This window comes from Dromiciops gliroides, chromosome 4 (genome assembly GCF_019393635.1).
Source record: "Dromiciops gliroides isolate mDroGli1 chromosome 4, mDroGli1.pri, whole genome shotgun sequence".
NCBI lineage: Eukaryota > Metazoa > Chordata > Mammalia > Microbiotheria > Microbiotheriidae > Dromiciops > Dromiciops gliroides.
The window spans coordinates 486149599-486175837 of record NC_057864.1 but is presented as its reverse complement, the minus strand read 5'-3'; the positions used below and the strand labels follow the sequence as shown (position 1 = coordinate 486175837).

The 26239-nt window shown below is 40.2% G+C and overlaps 2 protein-coding genes across 2 annotated transcripts in view; one reads left to right on the top strand and one right to left on the bottom strand.

Annotated features, from left to right (window-relative positions):
• The window catches only part of GIGYF2 (GRB10 interacting GYF protein 2), a 171239-nt gene that overhangs the window by 60395 nt on the left and 84605 nt on the right, over nucleotides 1-26239 (bottom strand). Inside the window, 1 exon segment of the mRNA XM_043999298.1 lies at nucleotides 2463-2642. Within this exon segment, the coding sequence (XP_043855233.1) occupies nucleotides 2463-2642 (180 nt within the window).
• Nucleotides 11953-21356, top strand: KCNJ13 (potassium inwardly rectifying channel subfamily J member 13). Its single transcript, XM_043999299.1, is given in 7 exon segments — nucleotides 11953-12066; nucleotides 17349-17613; nucleotides 17616-17696; nucleotides 17699-17818; nucleotides 19825-19880; nucleotides 19883-20381; nucleotides 20384-21356. Coding segments are annotated over 6 exon segments (981 nt in total). The 5' UTR covers nucleotides 11953-12066; nucleotides 17349-17600; the 3' UTR covers nucleotides 20596-21356.

Sequence of the window (26239 nt, the reverse complement as noted above, 5' to 3'; positions counted from 1 at the left end):
ACTGATTAAAATTAAAATGCTTCATACACCAAATACACAGAAACTTTTCTAGAAGCACCTTCTGTTGTAGGAAAGAGCTAGAAGTGAGGCAGGTGCTCCCGGTCAAAGTTTAAAGAAACACCAATTCATTAATCTAATGGAATATAACTGTGCTGTAGGAACAATGGGATGAAAACAGAGATGTCCAAAGGCCCCAGATTGATCTGGACTGCTTAGATTGACTTAGCTGATTAACCCACTTAAAGCCACACCTGCCTGCCCCTCAAGAGGGTATTGCTCTCAGCTTATCTCAACAGGGAACTGCCCTCAAGTCCACTGAACCAATGGATTTGGGTAATGCTAGCCAATTAGCTTGAAGCAGTGTGTAAGGACTACCTCTTCTGGGGATGCAGAAAGAGCTTCCTCTCTAGAACAGCCCCCTGGTGGGGGACTTGAAGAAGAAGCAGGCCAGGCTGAACCTGTATCTCTCCTCTAGGCTAGATAGGTTTTTCTTGGCTTTCTGACCCAGGTGTTCTCTTGTCCACTAATATATGCTTAATGCCCAAAACTGGTGCTAAAGCTTCTAATTTATAAGTAAACCCTATGGAGCTTTCCCTACACTTGAGACAGGAATGAGATGACCACACACTAGATTTTAAACATCACGGATGTATGGTAAGCAAAGTGAATTTCTGCAAAGTACAGGAAGCAGAACTAGGAAATAGATACATACTGTCTACAACAAAGTAAATGGGAAGAGTAACAGCAATCCAGAGTGACTGCTGTGAAATTGCAATCGTCAAACCTGGCCCACAACTGTGTAAACCACGACCAGGATATGGAAAGGTTCCAAAAAGTCCTTATTTCTGTCAAAGGCACCTCCTCACTCCCATCTCTCCTTCCAGTGCTCCGCTTTATGACCCTGACAACCTCCTCAGCGTCTCTCCCTGTCCCCCACCCCTCATATCCAGTCAGTGGCCAGTTCTTCCCATTCCTACTTTCAGAACATCTTTCTCATATGACCCTTCCTATCCGCTCACACCGTTTCCCACCTTAGCTCAGGCCCTCGTCACCTCTCTTCTAGATTACTGTCAATAACTTCCTAATTGGTCTCCCTACCTCCAATCTCCTTACTCCACTGCCACCAAAGAAATTTTCCTTAAATACAGATCTGACCGTGTGACTGTGCTCGTCAATCAATGCCAGTGGGCTCCTATTGTGGCTTCCTATTGGCCTTGAGATCAAATAAAAACTCTTTTGTTTAGCTCTGAAGCCCCAAACAAAATGGCCCCAACCTATCTTTACAGCTAGTAATCTGGCCCAAGTGGCCCTCTCTCTTCCTCACCCACAGCACCCCGTCTCCGTACCCATCTCCATCTCCATCTCCCTGCCTACATGCCTGGAATCCTCTGCCTCAAAGAGCCCCTCGGATCCTTTAGGACACAGCATGAAGGCTTCCTGACTCCCCCCGCTGCCAGGGCCCTCCCCCATCCAAGAGGGAGGATCAGTTCACTTTTTGTTCTGGTATTCCCAGAAATGAAAGTAATATAAAAATAAAAACTATCAATAAAATTAAATTTTGAAAAAACCAAACATCCTAAGATGGGCATTGGCAGGGGGAGATAGTCATCATTGGCATTTTCCCATTCTAAGATATAAAGCTGAAAGAAAAAAATCAAGTGCTCCATATGGAATGTATGAATTAGTTGTCCATATCTCCTTAGTAAGCTTGAGCCCTCAATGCCCTCACGACCTACATAAACTACATTCACATCTGATTATCATGAGGTGTTGAATCAGCAGTTTCGTAGGGATTGAACTTTAACACAAACACCACTGTCTTCAATTACCAGCATATCTAATGTCAAGAGAAAGAACAGACTGAAGCATTCTCAGAGTAAAACAGAGGAAGTAAAAGAACCAAAAAAGTGCTGCTTCTCTCTCCCTGCTTCCAATGTGAAGATACAGAACAGGAACATGTGATAATACATTTGACCTGGGTTTGAAGTTTATTCTCAAAATAAACTACCATTTTGTCAGGGAAGAGAGGAGTGAAATAATATATCCTTTGAGACCCACAGTGGGCAGATGGGACACATTTTATCCTCTTTTCTAAGCAAAAACATGATGAAAAGTGCATTGAGATATTTAGGAGCAGAAGCATGGAAATTAAGGGCAGGATGGAAACTTTGGTGATGATTTTGTTAGATCCCTTCATTTTCTAGATGAGAAACCTAAGGTCTGTCCAGGAGTCAACAAGCAACATGTTCAGGGGCACACAGCCCACAGTCTCTTTGGACAGTATTTTGTAGTGAAAAAAGTGAAGCAAAACCCAAACCCTCTTCATTTTCCTCTCCCCCCCCTCCCCCCCTTCTGTCTCTCTGTCTCTGTCTGTCTCTCTGTCTGTGTCTGTGTCTGTGTCTGTCTCTCTCTCTCTCTGTCTCTCTCTCTTTCTCTCTCTCTCTCTCTCTCGTACTTCTTACCTGGACTGTGGGGACGCCATCTCTCTCCATCCCTTCGAGATCCTGCTAGGCGCCAGCCTCCATCTTCATCTTCCCCATTTTGTTCCTCTCTAAAGATGCGCCAGTTTTCACTCTCAGAACGTATAAATTCATGCTTTCTCCCTGCTGCTGTTGTCCCGCCTTCCTCAAAGTTTGGTCTCACTGAAAAGTAAACAAAATAATTCAGCACGGAACATTTCCAATAAAACCCTTGTCAAATGGATGTGACATCTAAATCCCAGCCTCTTCCAGCAAACCCCATTTCCACCTTAAGTGAGTCAAGAACAATAAATTAGATACTGGTAGATGAGTTTTCTTGAAATAAAATTTTCCTGGGGATGCAGTGATTTTCACACTAAACAACCAACGAAAAATTATCAAAAGACAATAAAATCCTTACAAAACCAACAAGAAATCTTTCTACCAAGATCCTGTGGTTTCTGCCTATTTTGTCCCATGTATTTGGAGTAGTAAACTGAGGTACTGCCTTGCTTGGTGAACACTGCTCCTAGACAAAGAATTATATATTATATCCTTTTAAAAAAATGTTTTATTGGGGCTCTTTTAAAATAAAATCAGCTACTTCCCAGTCACTCTCCCTCACTCTCTGCCCACCCCCCCCCCACCGCCCCCAACAAAACCCTCCTTTGGAATAAGAAAGTACAGTCAGACAAAACAAATCAATATATCGGCTCTTGTCTGAAAATGTATGTATGCCTCATTCAGCCTGCCACCTCTCTGCTAGGAGCCAGGGGTCACACATCTATACATGACTGCCATCCTGGGAAGTTGCAGAATCAGACGATCCGATGGCCCTTAGAAGCCTGCAAGAATCCCTTCCATGACATCAGCATCTGTTTCCTCCATGATCCTCTGCCAGTTTGCCCCAGGCACCATATTCTCCTTTAGAGACCAGTACTTGGCCCAAGTTGTTTATCATTTTTATCAAGGACATGGATAAAGGCATAAATGGTAGGTATGCTCATCAATTCTGCAGCTGACAAAGAGCTGAGAGGGACAACTAACACACAGGATGACCAAGTCAGGAACAAAAAGATCTTAAAATCCTAGACCACTGGGCTGAATCTGATAAAATGAAATTCAATATAGATAACCCAGTTTACATGTGGATCTAAAAAATCAACTTCATAAATTCAAGATGCAAGAGGCATAGTTTGAGAGCAGGTGCTTTGGAAAAAGCCTAGAGGTCTGAGTGAGCCCAAAGCGCCAAAGGAGGCAGCAGGGTGATACGGCAGCCTGAGAGAAAAGGCCAGAGCCCTAAAAAGAGAGAGACTCTAGCTAGTTGCCCAAATCTCCCAGCAGGGGGCCACCTGGTACACAAGGCTCTGAGAAGCCAAGGTCCCCTGGGACTTAAGCCCGAGCAGGGCTTGGAGCAGGGCATGTGTTTTATGGGAGTCTAGCTAAGCTGGGAGTTCATGCTGAGGCACCCAAGGTGACCACGTGACCCTGATGTTCAAACCCCAACTTAAGTTGTGTTTCTTGACCAGTTATGTATGGTTATGTATGTTCACACAGCACTGTTCTAGTGAGGAATGCACATTCTTGCCCAGAATAAGGTTAAGGCCTAGTGTCGCAATCTGATTGGTCATTACAGTTACCATAAATGGGAGGTTGGTAAAATATGCTGCGATTGGTTGTTTCTGTAATGCTGTATGGATTGTAATACTGTAATCTGATTGGTTAAGGGGGCCCATTGGCAGGTATAAATCAAGGTGCCTCCCTTCAGAAGAGCGCCCACCTTCAAAGATGAATAAAGACACCATGACGCACCCATGGCTGTCTGCTTGGATTCTTTGAGCTTCGAACTGCTAGCAACACTTGAGCTGTGCAACACTATTTGAGCTATTAGCTGCGTTTCTAACACAAACAAAAAAGCCAACAGGATCTCAAGTTGCAACAAAAACAATACAGCTTCCAGGAAGAGGGAGGCGACAGTCCCACTCTCCTCTGCCCTGGTCCTGGGTTCAGTCCTGGGCACCACTGTTTAAGAAGCATATCACCAAGCTAAAGGCTGGCACGAGGAGGGCTATCTAGAGAGGGGGTGGGCTCCCCCCTCCTTAGAGGGCTTCAAGCAGAAGCAGATGACTCCCTGTCAGTATGTTACTGTGGGGATGCCTTTTGGTTTCGGTTTTGGTTTTGAATGAGGCAATGAGGGTTATTCAGGGCTGCTTGCATGAGCGATCCACTGCCATCCCTTCTGACTCTCAAACCCTGGAATTTTATAAATTCAAACGGATGGGATAGAGCCCGTTGTAACACAACAGCTCCTTCTAATTTCTATGAAAATACCAGAAGGAAGAACTTCACTGAAATGATTGCCGTATGGCATCCCAAGTACTTGAGACACCCTTCCCTTGCTGGCCCCATACCCCAAGGACTAGTCACTGGCCCCAAAAGGCAGCTGTGCACAAAGAGAATGGCAAACACTGGCTTTTGTAAAAAGGCAAAATCCTTAAAGGACAGCCTAGAGTCAGGAAGACTCATCTTCCTGAATTCAAATCTGATCTCACATACTCCCTTGCTGTATTACCCTGGGCAAGTCATTTGACCATGTTTGTCTCATTTCCTTATCTTTAAAAAATGAGCTGGAGAAGTAAATGGCAAACCACTCCAGTATCTCTGCCAAGAAAACCCCAAATGGTGTCATGAAAAGTCAGACACGAATGAACAACTGAATCCTTTAATGTTTTCTCCCCAACTAGTATGCAAGTGCTTGGAAGGAAAATGCCTATGAAAGCATTCAGAAAAGTGAAATGCTGTACAAGCATATGGCATTACCATGTTATTATTTTTTAATTCTTTACATTAAGTGCTTAACAAATAATATCTGACTCAACTCGATCACTCTACTTGGCCTGGATAAGTTGATGTTGTTTTCAATTATCTGTGGAAAAAACCCTTAGATTTCCAAAGTAAACCTTTCCAGTGCATTTCAAAAACCCAATACTGCTGTGTGGGGAGTTGAAGGATACTACTAGGTGAAAACTCAATTTAAAATAATTATAAACCTGAACGACAAAATAATAAAAATTATGTGTGTACCCTGCCCCAACCCTGGCCTTACCTTAAAACACACCAGTTATCTATTATCTTTTCATCATCATCTTATTATCTAAGAAAGATGCTGACTAGCTTCAGGTTCTGGTTTCTGATATTGAAACAATTTGTAAAAATGCACTTTGCTCCCTTATCTGAGATAAATTAACATGAATCATGAAATTTACCACTTTCTGAAATTCTTAGTTAAACATTCTCCACCATTTAGAAAGATTCACCAGATAGGTTAAGAATGGTCAGTGTTGGGGGCAGCTAGGTGGCACAGTGGATAAAGCAGGAGGACCTAAGTTCAAATCCAGCCTCAGACACTTGACATTTAAAAGCTGTGTGACCCTGGGTAAGTCACATAGCCCTCATTGCTTCCGGCCTCCCCCCGCCCCCCCCCCAAAATAATGGTCAGTGTTAGTAGAGGTTGAGTCATCTTAACAACAAATAAGTTCAAGCAAAACCAAAGCCAAACAGCGAGGGTTTAAATAAATTTTAAGTACAACTAAGAGGCCAGAACAAAATTCAAATGGATATATGTGAAACCCACCTCCTCTTCAGGGGTATTATTTTATTAATGCCTCCTTACTTCTAGAGCAAAAGGAGAAATGTGCAGCACAGTTGGGAAAACCTGGGCTCAGATCCTGCCTTGATGTGAAATACACTCAATCTCTCCACACGTGAGGCAAGTGATCTGCACCAGCAGGGGCAGTGCTCTCCCCATCAGTGAACTCATGAGTCCAGATCATCAAAAAATTTAGAGATGGGGACACACCAACAGCCTTTGAGGAATTAAAACTAAAACAAGAGCAAGGCCAAGCAAACATTTGGCAGAGGATGATAACATGTCACTAGAGTAAGATTCTTGGTTCTTCACCAAGATTCTATGACCTTTTCAGCTAATATTCAGACTCTTACCCAGAGATGACTAGAGAAGCAACACTGAAGTGGTCTGATGTGGACGCTTCTTGACCAGAATTAAAAATTCTAATATCAGTTTTAATACGTTTTATAAAAAGAAAACCTATGTTGACAGACCATACGTTAAACTATATACAATTAATATCAAAGAAGTAGGTAAGTACTCTCTAAGGGTACAGTGGAAACCACAGTTCTGACTGTGGAAACAGGAGGTTTCAGAAGCTCACAACTGCACTAAGAACTTTGACATATCTACCTCATGATGTTTGTGTGTATGTATATAAATATAAAATGAGACATGTATCTATCATGATACCTGCTCTATCATTATAGACCCTACAAAGAACACATAAGCAGTACTGCAAAACTTTCATATGTGAAAGGAAACAAGATTTCTGTCTCCAGGCATACGGATGTGACTATTCTCACGCAAGAAAGGAGGAATTACTGCTTTCTTCAATTGTGGCCTGGCTCTGACTGACTAATCTGTCCTTATGATTCAGGCTCAAGGATCTGAGACTCCAGTGGATGCTGGGAGCAGACACATCCTCATAGTCCCCATACCGGGAAAGGTCGTTCCCTTCTTTTCTTGAGGATTTCCATGACATTTCTACAGGGCTTTCAAGTTTGGAAATGCTTTCCTCCCAACAAACCGATTAAGTGCTGGCTTTCTGAAAGGCAGAGCTGAAGGGACAGTGTGACAGCACTCAAACAGACCCCCATCTCCTGCCTCCTGCACTCGTGATGCTTGCAGGCTCTTTCCACTACTTCCCTTTGAACAACCAGATTGTGTCTGATCCACTTCCCTAAATACACTCACTTTGATCTCTCCTTAGACTCTTCTTTTTATCCCTGAAACCTTGGGGTCCCTAATAAAACAATACAATGAACATTTATTAAGCACAATAAGCTGCTACTGAACGAGTTTAAAGTTCAGTCTAGCAAGAAGACAACGAATATACAACACAATGTTATATTTAAAACATTTGAAAAGCCATGACACCAAACATGATGGACTACCAAAAACCTAGCTGGAAACATTACCTTCCACATCTAAGCAACCTCATCTCTCCAGAGAGTAATAACTAATTAAGGATATCCATGTATTTCCACTTTGCCCTCCTCACAAATAGTTTCCTTCCACTCTCTCATATACACTCACTGAACCGTCTTTGACGCTTCTCTAGTTCCACAACTTGACCGGCACAACACTCTGAGTCACAGCCTTCAATCATGGCCTCTTGGAAAGCTGTCCCATCTGTACAGTTCAGGTTCCTGTTCTGCTCTAACTCCTCCTCAGATAATCTAGCTGCCCAGGGCACCAGAGGCCCCCTCTGGTTTGATGTGTTACTCTCTGGAGGATGCCCGTTCAGCTTTATGGCCAACTGGCCAGCCCTCATTGAGTTCAATGTGTCCCAAAGGCCATTTCTCATAAACAAAGAAGGGATCATTGGGAAGGGAGCGCGTGCTACTCGCACCCACTGGGCAGTTTCTCTTTCCATTGGCTTTGGGGTCACCGTCATACAACCTCCCCAGAACTTTGGTGTTTCAGAGGCACGGCTGCCTTACATACTGTAGTTAACACTGGGCAGGGTTTTTCTACCATGAAAAATAAAATAAAATGTAGTGTTGGCCTTGGCCTGGTCTAATTGAGTGGACTTCCTAAGGAGAAAGAGCAGTGAAAGGGCACCTGTGTGCATGTTTGACCAACAGCCAACAGTGGTGTTTATGGAAAACTTCAGACAGAGCAAAAGAGGCCCTCGGCCAACACAATCTACAGCTGGGCAGCTTGGAGCCTATGAAAGCCCACTTTCAAAAAGCAAAAGGGGAATTATGGAACGGAGGTCTATCAACTTGTTTGCAGATGAGGTTTCTACATTAAATGCCAATGATTTCTTGAAGGTGTTTACATACACACATACACGTGCGTTATGTACACATATATATTATTTTTGATGTGTATGTCTTCCATTTATGTTCAATAACAACCCTTAATGTCAGAGAACACATTCCAGAGAGTGTGGCCATTTAGTGGTCTGACAGGCTTGTTTGGTTGTTTTTCTTTTTAAGGAGGAGGAGTGGGGAGGGATAGAAGCCTGTGATTTCATGGACCTACTAAAACCAGCCACTTTGCTGCTCCTTAAGCAGCTTAAGACAGTTGCCAGGGGGAGTAAGGTGAAGGGATTTGCCTACAGTCACACACTCAGTATACGTGAGAGATAAGACTGGAACCCAAGTCTTCTTAACTCCCAAGTCAGCTCTCCCTCTTTCTTGATCCACTGCAACACAACCCCAACAACTTCAACGAACAGAGAAACTCTGATCAGCTAGGAAGTAGCAGTGTGGTTAGAGGGGAAAAGCTACTGTTGGGACTGTTGTTAGCTTGGCTATTTTGGTGAAAGTGAAACACACTGAGACAGACTTGGGGCCCAGAATGGCATTTCAATAGTCTTCAGAATTCCCTGTATGTTGGCAAGGCAAAAGGCAAGCCCACATGAAGAATGGTATGAATGCACATGTTTAAAGGCTATTCAGGGAGAGATTCTAGCCAGGAAGGAAACACAGAATAAGCTAGGGCACAAAGATGTTTGGCTTCACTGCATAAATGCAAGTCACCTGGGCTCTTTGTGAGTAGGCTACTCTATATCATCCTGAAACGAAATCAATACAAAATGGCCATGGGGTGGGGGTGTCACACTGACAGGTGACAAACGAGAGGCCTTAGTCAAGGCGGACATGGAAAACAGATTTAAGAGTTATGCTGGGCCTTAACCAACAATGTCAATATCAGTCTGATATAGGGATGGATTTAAAATTAAATCCATCAGGGGCAGCTAGGTGGCACAGTGGATAAAGCACCGGCCCTGAATTCAGAAGGACCTGAGTTCAAATCCAGCCTCAGATACTTGACACTTACTAGCTGTGTGACCCTGGACAAGTCACTTAAGCCTCACTGCCCTGCGAAAAATAAATAAAAAAATAAAAAATAAAAATAAATTAAATTAAATCCATCCCTACACATCAAGTCTATGGTAGTGGGGAGCCTCCTGACCACCAGTAAAGAGTATCCCTTGTCGGGAACATACCCACATCTCTCAGGAAACTGACATACACAGTAGATTTGGCCATTACTTCGGTCTTTGTGACCTCTGGTCCTAAGTGCCTGTATCTCCATGCTGAGTTCTATGAATACCTTCTCTTTGTAGTTTTGATAAATCTGGGAAGTTTCCTTATAGTTTCCTGAAATAATGTAGTAATTCCATACTTTGGGGACACCTCCCCATTATATTCTCCCTAATCTGTCTTTCAAATCTTGTTGTTTTTATCTGCATTGTTTCCCTCATCTTTTTCCAACTGAATTATTTTTCTGAGTGTTTTTTCTACCCTTGAGTTCTATTACTTTGCCATCTTCTGTAGTAATTGTGCTCTTAACTGCTTCCAATGATATTTTAATTTTCTTTACAGCATTTCCATGCTTCTACATTGTGGCCTTATCTTGTCTGAGCTGTGTTCAGATTGACATGAATTCCCCAGCAGCTGAACATTTGGTTGTTCCTTGTGGTGTTCCTAATGCTGCCCTCGTTACACCATTTTAGATCACCATTCCTTTGGTGCTCTTATTACTGCCTTTCTTATGCCACAAATTTAAAAAACCATTCAGCACTTATCTCCCGGTGGCTTATTTTCTAGTTAAGGCCATTTCTGGAAATTGTTACTTCTCAGGATTTCTACTATGATTTACAAGAGAGATGGGGAAATTGGCATAAGGAAGGAGGTGCATTTTGTCACCTCCCACTTGCCTTCTTCCAGGAAATTCAGTTTCTGATCTAGAATTTGAAAGTCTTGAAAATATCATTCAGAGCTCAAAATTTTGTAAAATGAGAACGACTTTCATTTAATAAATGTCTTTGTACCTCAAGATCTCAATGTTCTAAAACCCTGATACCTCTTGAGGTTGCAACTATCCCCATTAAAATACTGTATAAATATCAATAATAAAAATCCAGTACAGTGTGATGACTCAGAGTTCATTTTTACTAAAAAATAATTCCCAATTTCATCTTACTACTATAAGTTGGAAGCCATTTGGTAGGTAGTTAGAATCACAAGCCACTGCCCTGCATACTACCTGCTTATGTCACAGATGCTATATAATACTCAATTTTTTTTAAAAATCAGCTTGCCAATAGCTAATTATCATTTATACTACCAAATGAAGGAAAGAGGAATGAGTGAAATACCCCAACAGCTCTTTTTCCTAGGGTCTTACCTTCCACAATTCAGAAGGTCACACAATATCTATCAGATTTTTAGATGCTGTGCCTGAACTTGTAATGAAATGTTTGGTATTAATTAAACAAAGAAAGAATTAATTTTTGTTTGTTTTATAAAAAGAGCCCAAGTCTCCAAGGGCCGATTTCACTCCCTAAGGAGCATTGCATGGGTCCACATTAATAATTTTCCCAGCAGGTCTCCAATAGCTCGACCTGCAAGACACAATGAGAGTCTTTGTTCTTCAGATCCTCTTATATAGGATGTTGGACCAAAGTTCGCACATCAGCAGCTAATGGGGAGGGGAAAAAAAAGTATTGCACTGCAGGGCATGACAAAGCTGTCCCCCACAGTTCACTTCAGTGTTGACACAAGCCGGAACATAGAAAATTTCCAGTTCAACACTACTATAACATTAAGCTGAACTGTCTATGCCATGTATACCTTGTTTTACTGAGGTTCACTATATTTGCCATCATAGCAAAAATACCTTAAATGCCCCTGAAGCTAGCTTTATAATTGAATTCTTCAGCTCTTCCACAAAGAAGTTATTGGAAAGGCTAGGTCCTTTCTACTGAACCATAAATGTATTGATGGGGTTTTCCCAATGATCTATTACTAGTGGTACAACACTAGATTATAATAGCCATTCTGAGTAGGAAGGGAGTATGAAAAAGAGATAGAGCAACATCTTGGACTATTTCTAACCCTAGATTCTAGTTCTGGCTTTATCACCAACAGGACTGTATGATTTTTTGAATATTTCCTCATCTGTAAAATAAGGAAACAACTCAAAAGTCTTTCAAATCTCTGGTTATTATTATCCTCCAAATAAACACTATCTAAAGTGATAGGAGAAAAGGTGGTTTTATTAGTAGTATTTATTATCTTTTACTTTAACCTACAAAAGATAAGACTAAATGGAAAGTTGTAAGGAATTTTATCCCTTTGGACTTCCAAATAAAACCTTAAGTAAGATTATGCAAACTTACTAAAGTCGGATTCTGATTAGAGAAAAAAATGCACCCCTTCTCCAAGTCCCTTTTGGAGGGTTTCTCTAGGACTGCTAAGGTTTGTGTTGGGTAAAGAAAGACCTCCTAACAAACCAGCATTCTTTTCCACATGATCAGAGCTAATTGGCCCCCCTGCAGACTAAGTGACCAATCACATCAGCTTCAGAAGAAACCAGCCCCCACTGTATTATAAACAGAGGAATGTGAACTGTAAAGCCAGTTCAACAAGAGAGCCCTACCAACTAGACTTGTAGACAGGGCTGTCTGCCTAAAGAAACATATCCTTCCAAGATTGCCTAAAGACCTACAGACTGTTGGTAAGTATTTATCTATTAAAAACGATTAATTTGGGGGGGGGGGTGGAGGGGGGGGTGGGGGGGTGGTGGTAGACAGAAAGGTTAGGGTCATGATTAGTTATGTCCAATATGGGTAATTCTGGAAAAACTTAACTGAATAGGAAGGCGGAAGTAAGGCTATTATTTCTTTTGAAATATTAGAAATAAGATAGCCCAGTTGAAAATATTACTGGAATTTCTCATCACCTTACGGAATACATGCCTGCCTGTATCTGATTATGATTCAGAAATTTTACTTGGAGAACAGAATGAGTCTCTGGAAGGAATTCAAAAGATTTTTTTAAAAAGATTATGCTTTGCTTTTTACTCCAGTAGGGGTAAATTATAAGTGTAAAAACTCCTAAAATGGACACTTGAGAATCTAATGGCAAAGAATTTAAGATTTGTCATAGTTGTTATTTTCGATAATGGAGACACACATACTCTATCTTAATTCTAATTCTAAATCACTATTTAAGTTGATGGTTAATATTGGAATAAAAATAATTATGCCTATTTTAAGAGATAAAAAGTAAAAAGGACATGAAGCTTATAAACTGGTCTGAATGGGCTATTATTTTATAATTTTTATCAATTATGTAAAAAAGAGATGGGTCTATAATTCTCAAAAAAGTCTTAATCATACTGAGCCAGTTTATAACAAATGTGAGTAACCGGCCAACTGAGATGACATTTATAGTTATGGCTTGTCTTTACCATGTAGTGTGAATCAATTATTTTAAACCATGGCAGAGCTTTAGAAGCCATAACTTCTGAACTTTAACACGTGTGTGTGTGTGTGTGTGTGTGTGTGTGTGTGTGTGTGTGTAAAATCTTGTTCTCATTCAGCTAAAACACTCTCTCAAACTTTCCTCTATTTCATTACAAGCATTTTAGTTGACAGAAATCATCTAAGTAGAAGTCATTAACAACATCTACATACTATTCATTCATCCTCACTTATTCCATCAAAATATAACTTACTGAATGACAGGATCCCCTAAAGGATGAAGTACTTTGCAGATAATACATAAGAAGTAGTAACAGAAACACTTAGGGACAATTCTTTTCCCTGAGGAACTTACTGGTTGGTGATTAAAATCTCTATATAATGACTGCTAGAGATCAATTACAAAAAAGCAAATGAAACATGCAAAATATAGCAAAGTAGCATATGGGCTTATGGGGACATGCATCTTATCACATGATTTAGGAGTAGAAAAAACACAGAGTTCATGGCACAGTAGAGAGAGTGCTCAACTCAGAGCCAGAAGACCTGAGTATGATGAGTCCTGCCTCAGACACTTTCTAATTTTGTGACCATAGGCAAATCTGCCCCAGTTTCCTTAAATGTAAAGTGGGGGTAATGATTACACCAACACCCTGGACATCTTATGAGGATGAATGGCTTTGACGACCTTCAACTGTCCTCTGTATGTTCACTATCATTATTGCTGTGATTAGCTGATCCAAGTCCTGCCCAATTCACCCTGAACAAACTGAGGCCCCAGAAGATGGAGTGACCTATGTAGATAGGGTCATACCTATAACAGGAACTGAGGCCAGAGCCCAGTATCTCTGATTCATCAGACAATAAAGGCCCCTGGGTCTTCAAAAATGAAAGTCACCCCAAAGTATGATGCCAGGCAAAGTCCTTAGCAAGAAAGTGCAACATTTAAACTGTTGGGGGAGGGGGGGTGTCCTATAACACACACAAAATTTGTAGGATGAAAATGATTCAGGAACTGTGCTGGAGGTGGAGATAATGCTATTAAATTTCAAATGGCAGAAACTCTTATTTCTTAAATCAATGAATTTAGTGATTAGGATATGTTTATAAAAAAAAGGCTTAAAAAATCAATGTCACACTAAGCAGGATGAAACTTTTGAGATATCATTGATGAAAAGGCCAGGGCTGCAATGGGTAACACTGGGCCCTGGGCGCTTTAATCCTGTAAAGTGTGAGGATGTACATACACTGTTAGCAGGTTCCTTAACTTGTACCTTTCATTTACAGATGATACTGTTTCAGCTAATCACGTCTCTCATCTGTCCACGTGTCAGTCAGCCTGGGGAGTTAAGTTCCAGAATCAGGGGGGCTGGGTATTTATTAAGTAAACTCTGGATCTGTACACAGGAAGTACTTAACTGACTTATGCTGCACATTTCTGAAGTAAGGAGATCTAAGTGTGAAAGTAAATTAAAGAGTTAACTGTGGTCCTTGTAGAGGAAAGTTCTGATTTAAGTAAAGCGGAACATAGTGTACAGACTTAAAAACAACATGCAAATCAGCAGTCTCTGCACTGACAATCACATGTAAACCTCTAAGAATGATGGAATATAGTGCATTATTTCATATTTCATTCTTCAGTGAAGAGAAAATGAAAGTAAACCCAAGCAGAGGGCCAGGACCAAAATCTAAGAAAATCATATACCGACACCAACTAAATTTGTAGCAACGTAAATCACTTCTGAAGAAGTCTTGAACTTCCATAAAAACAGTAACTGTGTCTCCTAAAACACTTGCCCAGTGCCTAGCAAAGTCAGTCATTAAATAATTACACGCAGGGAACAATACCACTAAAGGATATGACAGACATTTGTAATCACTTTTATGTTAAAGGTCTGATTCTCCACTAACACGTTATTTCATTTGTAATCATTATATTTCAAGGGCTATTGTTAGGGTGACATCAGTTCTTTTAACTGTGTTAATGGGCAATCTGGCATTAAAATGTATAAATGTGAAGTTTAAGTGATCACATAACGCCAAGAAACTCATGATGAAAACTGGAAAATAAGGATGCTCTTTTTTTCCCCCTTTTAAATGTTTCTGAAACATTTTAAATCGAGGGTTCAAATCCAACAGCCCAATAGGAGGGGGAAAGGTTTCAAACAGAGACTAAAACTTCAGAAAGAGAATTACAAAAAGACAAAAAATGAATCTTTCTGGCAGAAATAACTAATCATCTCATGACCAAGATGTGATCTGTCCAGAGAAGACATTTTTCAACTCTCCAAGCACCTGAAGAGGCAACAGGAGCAGAGTGTCCATGCTGAATGCTTCTGCTAGGATCCTTCTGAAGCATCCTCATTCTGAAAGTAAAGGATGTAGAAAGAATAAAAAGATTTCTATATGAAAATCCTAACTAATGCCCCCTGCTGTTAGGATCAATTCTTTTTAAAAGAAATATTCAATGGGGAAAAGTACTCATTTCATTTCATTTCCTGTTTATAGAAGCCCCCTTAGCACAGCAAAGAAGGACCTGGCCCCCATAAGGGTGAGCCCAGGTCATACATGCAATGATGCTTAACAAAGGAAAAGGAGATGGCCCCTCCCCTCAGTGAGAACCTGGCAATTAAAATGTTCAGACTCCCACTATATTATATGGTATCAAATCATCTTTATGAAATTGGCATTTCATTAGACTCCTTCAAAATGATTAATTTTGCTCAACTTTTGAAATGTGTTGCTTTTTAAAAAATACCTGATACTTGTATAGAAATACACATCTAAAAGTTTCTACATCAGCTCTTTTTATTTCACCTTCCATATACAGGGACCCTGTAGATTAGGAACAATCCAAGCCCAAACTCCATCCTTCAGTCATAATCAAACAAACATTTATTAAGGGTCTACACTGGCCAAGGTGCTGGACACCGGGGATAATCAGACAAAATGAAAAGAGCTGTTCCCCTCAAGAGGCTTACATGGGCCTCTTACAGAAAAAGCAAATGAAGGTTGGGTGTGACGGGAGAGGATGAAAGAACTGATCTCTACAAATAATACTCTTCTCTCCAAGCAAGTAACAGAAATAGATAATGACTAAGACATATACCTCTTTAGATCACTCCCTTAAGTGGCATTAACTACTATCTTCCTATATGAAAATTACTCAGACATAGTCAGTCAACAAGCATTTCTTCATTAAGTGCTTATTCCAGAGCAGGAAGTATGGGAAGTAAAAGACATACATAAAAAAGGCTCAAACTGAATAGTCTCTGCCCTCAGGGAGCTCAGAGCCTAACAGGAGAGACAACCCAGTAACAACTCTGTGTAAACAGAAGGAAGGCGCTAGCATCAAAGGGGACCCCAAAAGGCTTCTTGTAAAAGCCTAGCCATGAAGGCAATCAGGGATTCAAGGAGACAGAGGAGGGAGAGCATTCTAGGCATGAGGGGCAGCCAGTGAAACACTGGAGACAAAGCATCGTCTTGTTTATGGCTCAGCCAGGGAGGTGGCGGCACTGGATCACACCATGGCTGGGGTAGGTAAGCAGTGAAGTGTAAGAAGACTGAAAAGAGAGAAGGGAGCCAAGGTTGGGAAGGGCTTTATCTGGAGATCCTGGAATTCACTGAATGAAAGGGAAAAGGAGAGAGAGGCATGGTCTCATAAAATCAGAAAACCTTTAGGTCATTAGCCAGCTCTTTAGCCAGATTAGGTGGCTCAGACACAGCATGAGGAAGTGACTTGCCCAGGATCACATGTATTGGGGCTTAAGGAGAGGAAGAACAAGATTCCAGACCAAACAGCACCTGTTTAGTGTTGTTCCCACTACACAATGAATGAGCAGACAGATGAAGTGTTGTTCACTGTTACATATGGCCTTATATAATACCTCTCTGGCTCTAGAGTGACTATCTAAAAACATGGCAGAACCCTAAATATCCTAACTTCATTGTACAGTAAAGCTACTTAAAGAGAATTCTGAAGGTAGATGTGATATATAATATTTGATACTGTATTGGAGCTAGAAATTTAACTTCCAAATAATTCCAGTTTTTTTTCATCGAAATATTATAAAGTAAGGGGGCAGCTAGGTGGCACAGTGGATAGAGCACGAGCCCTGGATTTAGGAGGACCTGAGTTCAAATCCGGCCTCAGACACTTGACACTTACTAGCTGTTTGACCCTGGGCAAGTCACTTAACCCCATTGTCCCACAAAAAAACAAACAAAAATTATAAAGTAATAACAGTAGTAATTCATCAGTTATTTCTTTCTAGCCTTAGTCAAGTCACCTTTGCCAACTATAGAAAAAGTAATCAAATCAACAAGAATTTAATGAATACCTGTTATGCAAAAGACATAATGGAAAATGTAGGACAAGTTAACTGAATGGTATAGATAAATACTGTGAGAGTTTTTGAGGGGGAGGTATCACCTTTAGCTGGTGTGTTTCTCTAAGACTGTACGTTAGTGCCAGGCTATCAGAATCTTCCATGTTAATTAACCCTCAGCTGCCAATAGATCCTTCTGATTTCAGAGCATAACAGCCAAGGATGGATGGTGGCAAGTTCATGGCTCCACTCCTGACTCAGAGGCGCAAAAGGATGGTGACTAAAGCCGGCCACAGCACACTGCAGATAAAAAGTGCTCCAGGACTTCACCAGGCCCAGATTCCACGATTGTGAGAAGCCTGAAAACATGCGATGGCAATGGATGATGCTGACCTTTTCGGCATCTTTTGTGGCTCACTGGCTCATCTTTGGCAGTCCTCTGGTATGTCCTAGCTGAGATGAATGGCGATCTGACATAAACCATGATGACCCACCCCCAAACCATACTATCTGTGTAAAATATATCAACAGCTTCACATCTGCCTTCTCCTTCTCGCTGAGACACAGCTCACGATTGGCTACGGTACCATGTACCCCCAATGGTGAATGTCCAAGAGCCATTCTCTACTGGCCATTGAAATGCTCCTGGGACTCATGCTGGAAGCCTTTATCACAGGTAATTGTCTTTGTTATCTCAAAAAGGTGGCCAAGTGTTTTGAAATGGTCAGGAAATTCATGTAACACAGAGAAGAGTTAGCCTCTGACATTGATTCTCATTAAGATGGGAGTTTCCAGAAACAGGAGAAAAAGATTTCCCTCCCTATGCCCAAGTGAGAGAAATACTAATCATATGATGCTAAAAATGACCTCATCAGAAATTCTCACCTGAAGAAGCTGCCTTGCTAGTAAATCTTTACACTTGTCAAGCTCCACAGGGATCCCCCAACCTTCTCAAGAAAGCCAGATACATCTGTCTTTGTATGCACAAGAGAAAATGCTTTGTGTTATCTCCAACACTTGCCCCTGGCTTGAAGGAGTAAAGGTTCGAAAAGAGAGCAAGTGACATAGGAGCTGAGGATTTGCATCCCATAAGAGTACAGCCCTAGTTGGAAGACTTAGCTTCCAAACTGTGAATTATGACTTCTGCATCTTAATTTTTTCTTTTTCTTCCAATTAATCAGAATTTCCCTCTGATTTCATCATCTTAAGTAATACTTATTGACCCTCTACCAAGGACGTAGTACCAGATTCAGTATTACATGGAAGCACAAATTCTAGATAAAAAGCCACTAGAAACTAGCTTGCAAAATTGTGTCACAGACCTGTTTAAAAATCCTGGGAAAGTCTCTCGGCTAAGGTGGAAGCCCTTAATAGGACGAACACACATTTTTTTTTTTTAAACCTGCTTTTCAACAAACAAAAGCCCTTTCTTCTAAATGCCTTCCTCAGTCCCTCAGAAATACTGGGTGACTGCTATACAAAGTATCACCATAAGGTATATTCCATCTGACGTGGGGGTGGGGTGACCCTTCAGGGCAGAGAACTAACCCCAAGACATCCCTGACCCTACCTCCCTCCAAGATCACCTCTGGACTGTGGCACATAAGAGCCTGTGACTTTCAATTTTGAGTGAGCCAGAGTTAATCCCCAAGGACAAACCGTCTTCTCTTCCAAACATCCTGGCTACTATTATTACTATATTCTGTTTCTTCATTACTACCATCTAGCCCCTTTTTCTACTGACCCAGAGATCACTGTAGTTCAGGAACTCAGTACATCTTGCCCAGACTAATACAGTAGTCTCTTAATTGGTCTATCTGATGCAAGTCTTTCTCCTCTCTAATCCATCCTCCCATAGCTGACAAAATGATTTTCCTAAAGCACAGATGGGACCATGCCACTATCCTTCTCAAAACTCCAGAGGCCCCCTATTGATTCTAAGATAAAATGTCTACTTGGGGGTAAGTTTTATAATCTATATAATTACTGATGGAGTAGTACATGTATAATGTATAAGTAAATAAATATACATATTGGAGATGGGGGGTGGGGTGCTCAAAAAAGTTTTTACCAATCAGGGCATATTCTTTAAAAAAAAAAACCTTTTACTGATATGCACTTGTAATCAAAAAAGTTTGTAAAATAATGGTGTGGTGGAATCTTGCCAGATAGATAAGCCTAGTTGTGTGACCTTAGTCAAGTCACTTAACTTTGAAAAGGCCTCAGCAATTCACTAAGATTACAAATCATAGATCAGTAGAGCTGGAAAGTCACTACACTGATGAAATCAGAGGCAACCCCACTCCACCCCCTCCAAATCTAACCAGTAAGGAAAGGGAATTTTCCCATTCCCACTAAATGAAAGCAATTCTATTCATATCAAGATTTCCTTTAAGATCTATAGTAAGAACACATTTTCTTTCTTTGAAAAGTTTTGATGTAACATGTACTGGTTCTGGGACCAACATATGGCTTACATTCCCCCCAAAATTAAGCAAAAGCAATTCCAAGAGGTAGTATAAGATGCTTAGAATCTAGCTCCGAATCTACTCTAAGAAGTGATATCTAAAATATAAAGAATTTACCACCTAACCTAATGTAAGAAATGATAACTATTTAGTCAAAGTTACTTACTTCGTGTTAGCTACAAGTCTATAACAACATCAACTGTTTCTAATCTAGGTGCTTTTGTGGCAAAAATTGCCCGTCCAAAGAACGGAGCTTTATGGATCCGCTTTTACTGACTTGGCAGGTAGTAGCCCACAAAGATGGCAAACCGAGTCTCATCTTCCAAGTGGCCAACATTCGATCCATGCCATTCATCAGTGTCCGGGTCTCTGCTATTCTCTACCAAGAACTAGAAAATGACCAGTTTTACCAGACCAGTGTGGACTTCCACCTCGACAATCTCAGCTTCACAGAGTACCCGTTCTTTACCTTTCCACTGACCTACTATCACTCCATTACACCCTCCAGCCCCCTAGCTGCTTTCCTCCAGCATGAAAATCCTGGACACTTTGAGTTAGTTGTTTTCTTCTCGGCTACTCTGGAGGACACAGGAGAAACGTGCCAAAAGAGGACATCCTACCTACCATCGGAGATCATGCTGCATCACTGTTTTGCCTCTATGATAACTCGAAATTCCAAAGGTGAATATATTATCAAAATGGAGAATTTTGACAAAACTGTCCCTGAACGTCCAACTGCTATAGTCCCTAAGAGCCCAAATAGGACTGACATGGGATCCATATTAATGGACAACACATTGATGCCTTTCAGATTTCTGAGACAAGGGCTAGCAGAATAGATTTGCAACATGGCTACATTTTGAAATATATTAAACTACTCAACTGGACGTGCAGCTGCTTTCCCCATTCATCATTGCTATCCCATTATCTTTTTCTTCAATTACAGCATGGCATGCAAAGCATGATATATGACCACATAAACTGAGACTAGTGGATGAATTAACTGCAGACACTCTGGAAACAGAATCTGCACAGTAGAATTTCTACCAGCTAATTTCACTAAACTGATCAAAGCTACAATGACTGAAAGAAAAATTAGACAGACTTCATTTCTAATGACATTTAAATATGATTTGATATTTTTTGTAAAAGGCAATGATTTCAAGAATATGACCTCAAAAAAACCCCCCAAAGCTACCCAGAGTGATCCCATTTAAATCTATGAATTATGTAATACATATAATTCCAATTTGAAGTAATCCTTTTCATATGATGTAAATTCTCCTTGGAGACAATGATTACGTGATACAAATTATCACACTTTTCAGAAGCAATGAAGATCATAGATGAAGATCATTAAGTATGGCCTTAATTTTTAAGAGCTAATAATGAAATTCATAAAGACATGTGACTTTTATGGTTCAGAGAATTCTTATGAAGGAGATCTAATTCAAATAAGATTTAGTAAAAGACCAAAAAAAAAAAAAAAAAAGACAAGACCCTGTAGGGACTGTTTTTAAGCTAGTAGGCAAACTATTTATTTTGGATATAAGAAATAATAATACACATGCTTTATATCCTTTCTTAGAATAATTTTCTCTGACCATGATGTGTAATAATGAACCAGTTTTAGGACCACAAAAAAGAAAGAGTTGGGGTGATGCTTTTGATTTACTAAAAATAGAATAATGCCCATTACATTTATGTATATTATTTTAAAGACCTTAACTACAGTCTATATTTTAAACACTGGATGTATGTTTTTTATAGAAAAGAGGGTTTACTACTTGACATTTTTGTTTTTCCTACTGAGATTATAGAAGATGGAAGGCAAGTCAATATAACCTAAGCAAGTTTTTAAACAACAAAACATACAAGTAAAAGAAAGTTTTATTAGGTTTATGGTTTCACTGACTTAAAGCTGGAAAAGAAACTGTAGTCCAACCACCAATGTCTAGCCCAACCACTTCACTTGGCAAATGAGCAAAGACAGGCAGAGAAAAGTTAACCGATATGCTACAAGCCCAAAGGTAACCAGTAGTAAAGATTCAAGCACAGACCCTCTGGTTCCAAAACTGCACTCCTTTGAAGACTTTATAAGCAAAAGTCAGAATCAAACCATCAGACTGAAAATGACATCCTCATGGTTTTCATTTTAAGGAAACATACAAATGATTCCATACTGTAACAATAGGACACATTATAATCATGAAGACTCTTTTAAGAATTTAAGGGATTACAAACACACAAACAACAGTTAAACATAGCACTACTACAGAGACTGGCAAGAAGCAGTATTATCCAGTTTGGATATTTAGAACAAAATTTTCCTTTTCTAAATCCAAAGCACATAGATTCTTCTGAAAACACAAAAAGATCAGTGGGATTTTAGACTAGAAGACAGTTAGGGTTCCCTTGAACTCTTTTATTCTACGATAACTATATTTTAATCATCTTTGTAGAGGTATACCTTACTCTTAATTGTATCTGTCAGTTCTTTCCAATGGTGTATTAGCTTGGTCAACAGACAGGATCTCACAATTTGAGTACCCACTAACTAGTTAATATAGAGGGAATAAACTAGTTACAGGTACAATGTAGATCCATGAAAAGTATCAGAGAATCAGAAAATTGCCACCCAATGCAAACTATATCTGAAAAAGAATTCTCTAACACCTAATGGCAAATAGTCATCTAAGACTTTGCTTGAAGACCTCCTAGGAGAAGGGAAGCTCACCAAGTTTTGTCCATTCTGTTGTTGGTCAGTGCTAACTGTTAAGAAAGTTCTCCTACAATCATTCCTAAATAGGCTTCTTCCTAACTCCTGATTTCTACCCTTTCCAGGTGATGATCTTTCACATGCTTGAATAAAGCTATTCCACCCACCAAAAGGCACACTTTCTCCTCCCCCTCAACCTGGGGCTTCTGGTCTACAGTTAAAACCATCCTTTGAATTTAGCCCTCATGTGACACAATATCTCAGGACATTCACCAACCTATTAATGTCTGCTAAATATGGTACCCAGAACTGAATGTAATATTGTCGCATGGTCTGACCAGGATAAAGTGCAAGGGGGAGTGTTAGCTCCCTATCTTGGAAGATATAATCCTTGCTGCAACCCAAAACCATATTTTGTGGCAGCCATGTCACACTGAATTGTATTTCACCTGCCAGTCTTACTAATCCCATTCTGTCCTATCTTGTTCAGAGTCTTGTTCACTGTCTAATCGTGTCTTCCCATCTTATACTTGTGAAGTATAAGGTTGCCTTTTTCTCTATTACATTTCATCTTAGTTTAATTTGGTCCAATTGGTCCTGACCTGTCAAGACTTTTCAGGATTCTCATTACTCTGTATGTTACTTAGTCATACCAGCTTCTGTACCATTTGCCAGTTTGACAAAGACATCTCTACCATTATGCAAGTTACTGAGATAAACCCAGATCGTTGTGGCATCTCATTCGAGGCCTCCTTCCATGTTCCATGGTTTTATTTAAATTTAAGTACTCTGTGGGTCAAGCCACAGAACCAATTCTGAAACTAGCTGTATTGTCAACTAGCATATCTCTCCCATTTTTTTTCTGTAATCACAAGACCTTGATCAAGGAATCACAAGGAACTTTGCTAAAACCCAGGTAAACTTTATCTGTAGCATATCCCTGATCTACTGATCAGTAACCCTGTCAAAAAAAGATACATTAGGGGCAGCTAGGTGGCGCAGTGGATAAAGCACCGGCCCTGAATTGAGGAGTTCCTGAGTTCAAATCCGGCCTCAGACACTTGACACTTACTAGCTGTGTGACCCTGGGCAAGTCACTTAACCCCCATTGTCCCGCAAAAAAAAAAAAAAAAAAAAAAAAAAAACCAACAAAAACAAAAAACAAATTAAAAAAAAAATTGATACATCAATGTGGCATGTCTTCTTCCTAATAAAGCCATGCTGTCTTGATCATTACTTCCGTTCTAGTCTGACTCTCATGGAAGATTCTTCCATCACCCTAATGACCAAAAACTTTTTAGATTTTTCTTGGCAAACCCTTTAAAATGTCTTTTCAACACAAAACTACCCCCCATTTATAAAATGAGAATATGCAAATTCTCTCTTTCCAAACTCTCACAAGGAGTTATTATTTTTCCCTCCTTTAGAAGCCCCTACTACTTAGAAAAGAAGATGAAGAAGAGGAATACTGCATTAGTTATGACCAAGCAAGGACAGGGAACACATGCTTAGAACAGTACATGTCAAGTTAAGCAAGGAGCTATAAATGTAATGCTTGCTGAATTTTTCTTAATGGAGGCAGGATAAAAATAGCATAAAGAAGAGGCCTTGTTTAAAGAATATGGTGATAGCTATTTGCCACTTGAAAAGTTTTATATTTTGTTTTAAAGTTATAGTACCAAGAAGCTTCTGTCCTAACACAAGATCACTGAAACACAAGTAGTATGAGATGCACCGAGCTACTAGGGGCCCAGTGACTAGAGTGCTGGGCTTAGAGTGAGAAGACCCATCCTCAGTTCAAATCTGGCTTCAGACATTTACTAGCTGTGTGACCCTGGGCAAGACACTGAATCCTACTTGCTTCAGTTTCTTCATCTGTAAAATGAGCTGAAGAAAGAAGCAGTAAATCACTCCAGTATTTCCACTAAGAAAACCCCAAATGGAGTCACAAAGTCAGCCACAACTGAAAACAACTGAATGAAAACAACCAAATGCAGTTGCGTTATGAAAAATATAGTGACATCTTGAGACTTACAGCATCCTAACACTCATTTTTCTGATGTAAAATCTGCAAGGTACCCAGAACAGCACACAACAGGGAAGTAGGGCATTTGGAAGAAAGAACAAGGATAACAGATTCACACATTACTTCAATTTCAACATAGTCACTATACATCACATTGCTTACTTGTTTGTATTTGGGTCTTACTTCTTCATCACAGAACATTTACCACCACCACCACTTTGATTTAAAGTGCACTGCATGAACAGGTGGTGAGTGGCTGACCCTCTCTGGAGGTCTCTCAGTAAAAGCCAGATGACCAATAATGTGTCATACTTAGTGCACAGGGGAGTCTTGTTTAAAAATGGCTTGGACTCCACATGACCTCTCTCTCAGGTACCTTCTGATTCTGTGAAATTCTCTTCCAGAATTCGCTATGAATAAACTCCTAGGGGCAGCATAATATAGTGTAATGAGTGTGGCTGAAGGTCAAGATCCTCATGTTTGGCCAAATGAGCCAAAAAATGTGCCTTATTACACTAGAATATTTTCAGTTTCTCAGTACCTTATGTCAAAAAAGGGCTAATAAGAATCATATAGTCACATGACAAAATCCACTGGGTTAATTAATATCATCGGAGTCCTTGCTATTTGTATTATTTAGTATCAACCAGGAAACTTTGTATAGAATGTATCTTAGTGCTCACCCCACTGGCTCTTACTAGAATTTCTGTGGAAGACAACTTAAGTCTCCACTCCACCCAAGATATTTCTTCATGTCACAGAAAGATTCTCTTCAGTTTCCCCAATGACTGTGGAGTGTAAGTGTGCACTCCTGGTCTCCATGGTAATGAGTACAAGCTGAGTGGCAACTAACAGGCACCTGAAGGAGCCCCATTCTCTAATCCAGTGGGATCTAGAGAGTGGAAAGCAAGCAGGATTTAGCGTCAGAGAACCGGATGTTCCCATGTCCTATTCTGTGGCTCACTGGCTGTGGCTTGACCTACATCCAGGCATCAGAGCTCCCTGGGCCTTAGGGTTCCTCATTTGTTAACATGAGGGGGCTGGCCTCAATGACCTTGAAAAATCACTGCTGTGTCTAAATCTGAGATTAAACAGCAAAGTTCTTAAACAAGGAACAGGGAGATGAGCTTTTATTTTTCCTAAGTATGTTCACTATTAGCCCCTAATACACCTAGGGGGAAGTCCTCCTCAATGTTAATATCTCTATAAGTTCAACCATCAGTATTGGGATGAAGCTACCTAGACCTTAGTCCTCTTGCTGTGTCTAAAGGGAAACACGAAGAGAGGAAAGCCTTTCTTTTTACTGGACATACTCTTAATAGAGATACAAAACTACCCTCATGAGATTAGCATAAGTAGAATTATAACCCTTAGATATGGTTGTCCACAAGCTATCTAACTCACCAAAAAATTCTGGCTTAGACCCCTGACTTCATTAAACAGAGAAATATGAATACATTAAAAGAAATGATCACCTATTGGTGCTTAAAGGTGGTTGCTATAATTTCTTAACCACTTTAGTAACATCTGTAAATCATTTGGGATAATATGAATGGTATTCCCATTCCCTTAGTCATTAACAAGACTCTTAAATCTTGAAAGGTTTAGTAGAAAGGATAATGGGCTTTACAAGGCAGGGGAAACACCGAGGAAAAGCGAGGTTCAAATTCCCCAGGCATCTGGGTGACCATAAGCAAGGGAACTTTGGATTCACCTTTCTCACCCTGAATGAACCTCCTAAAAGCTGTAATACTTCCCTTACAGGAGATAATTAATGTCGAGTGCCTCAACTACCTCATGGGGCTACCTGAATGTCAGATGCTATTATGATTATTCATTTTAACAGCATAAAGCATGACTGAAGGCTCAGGGTTTGAGAATGCT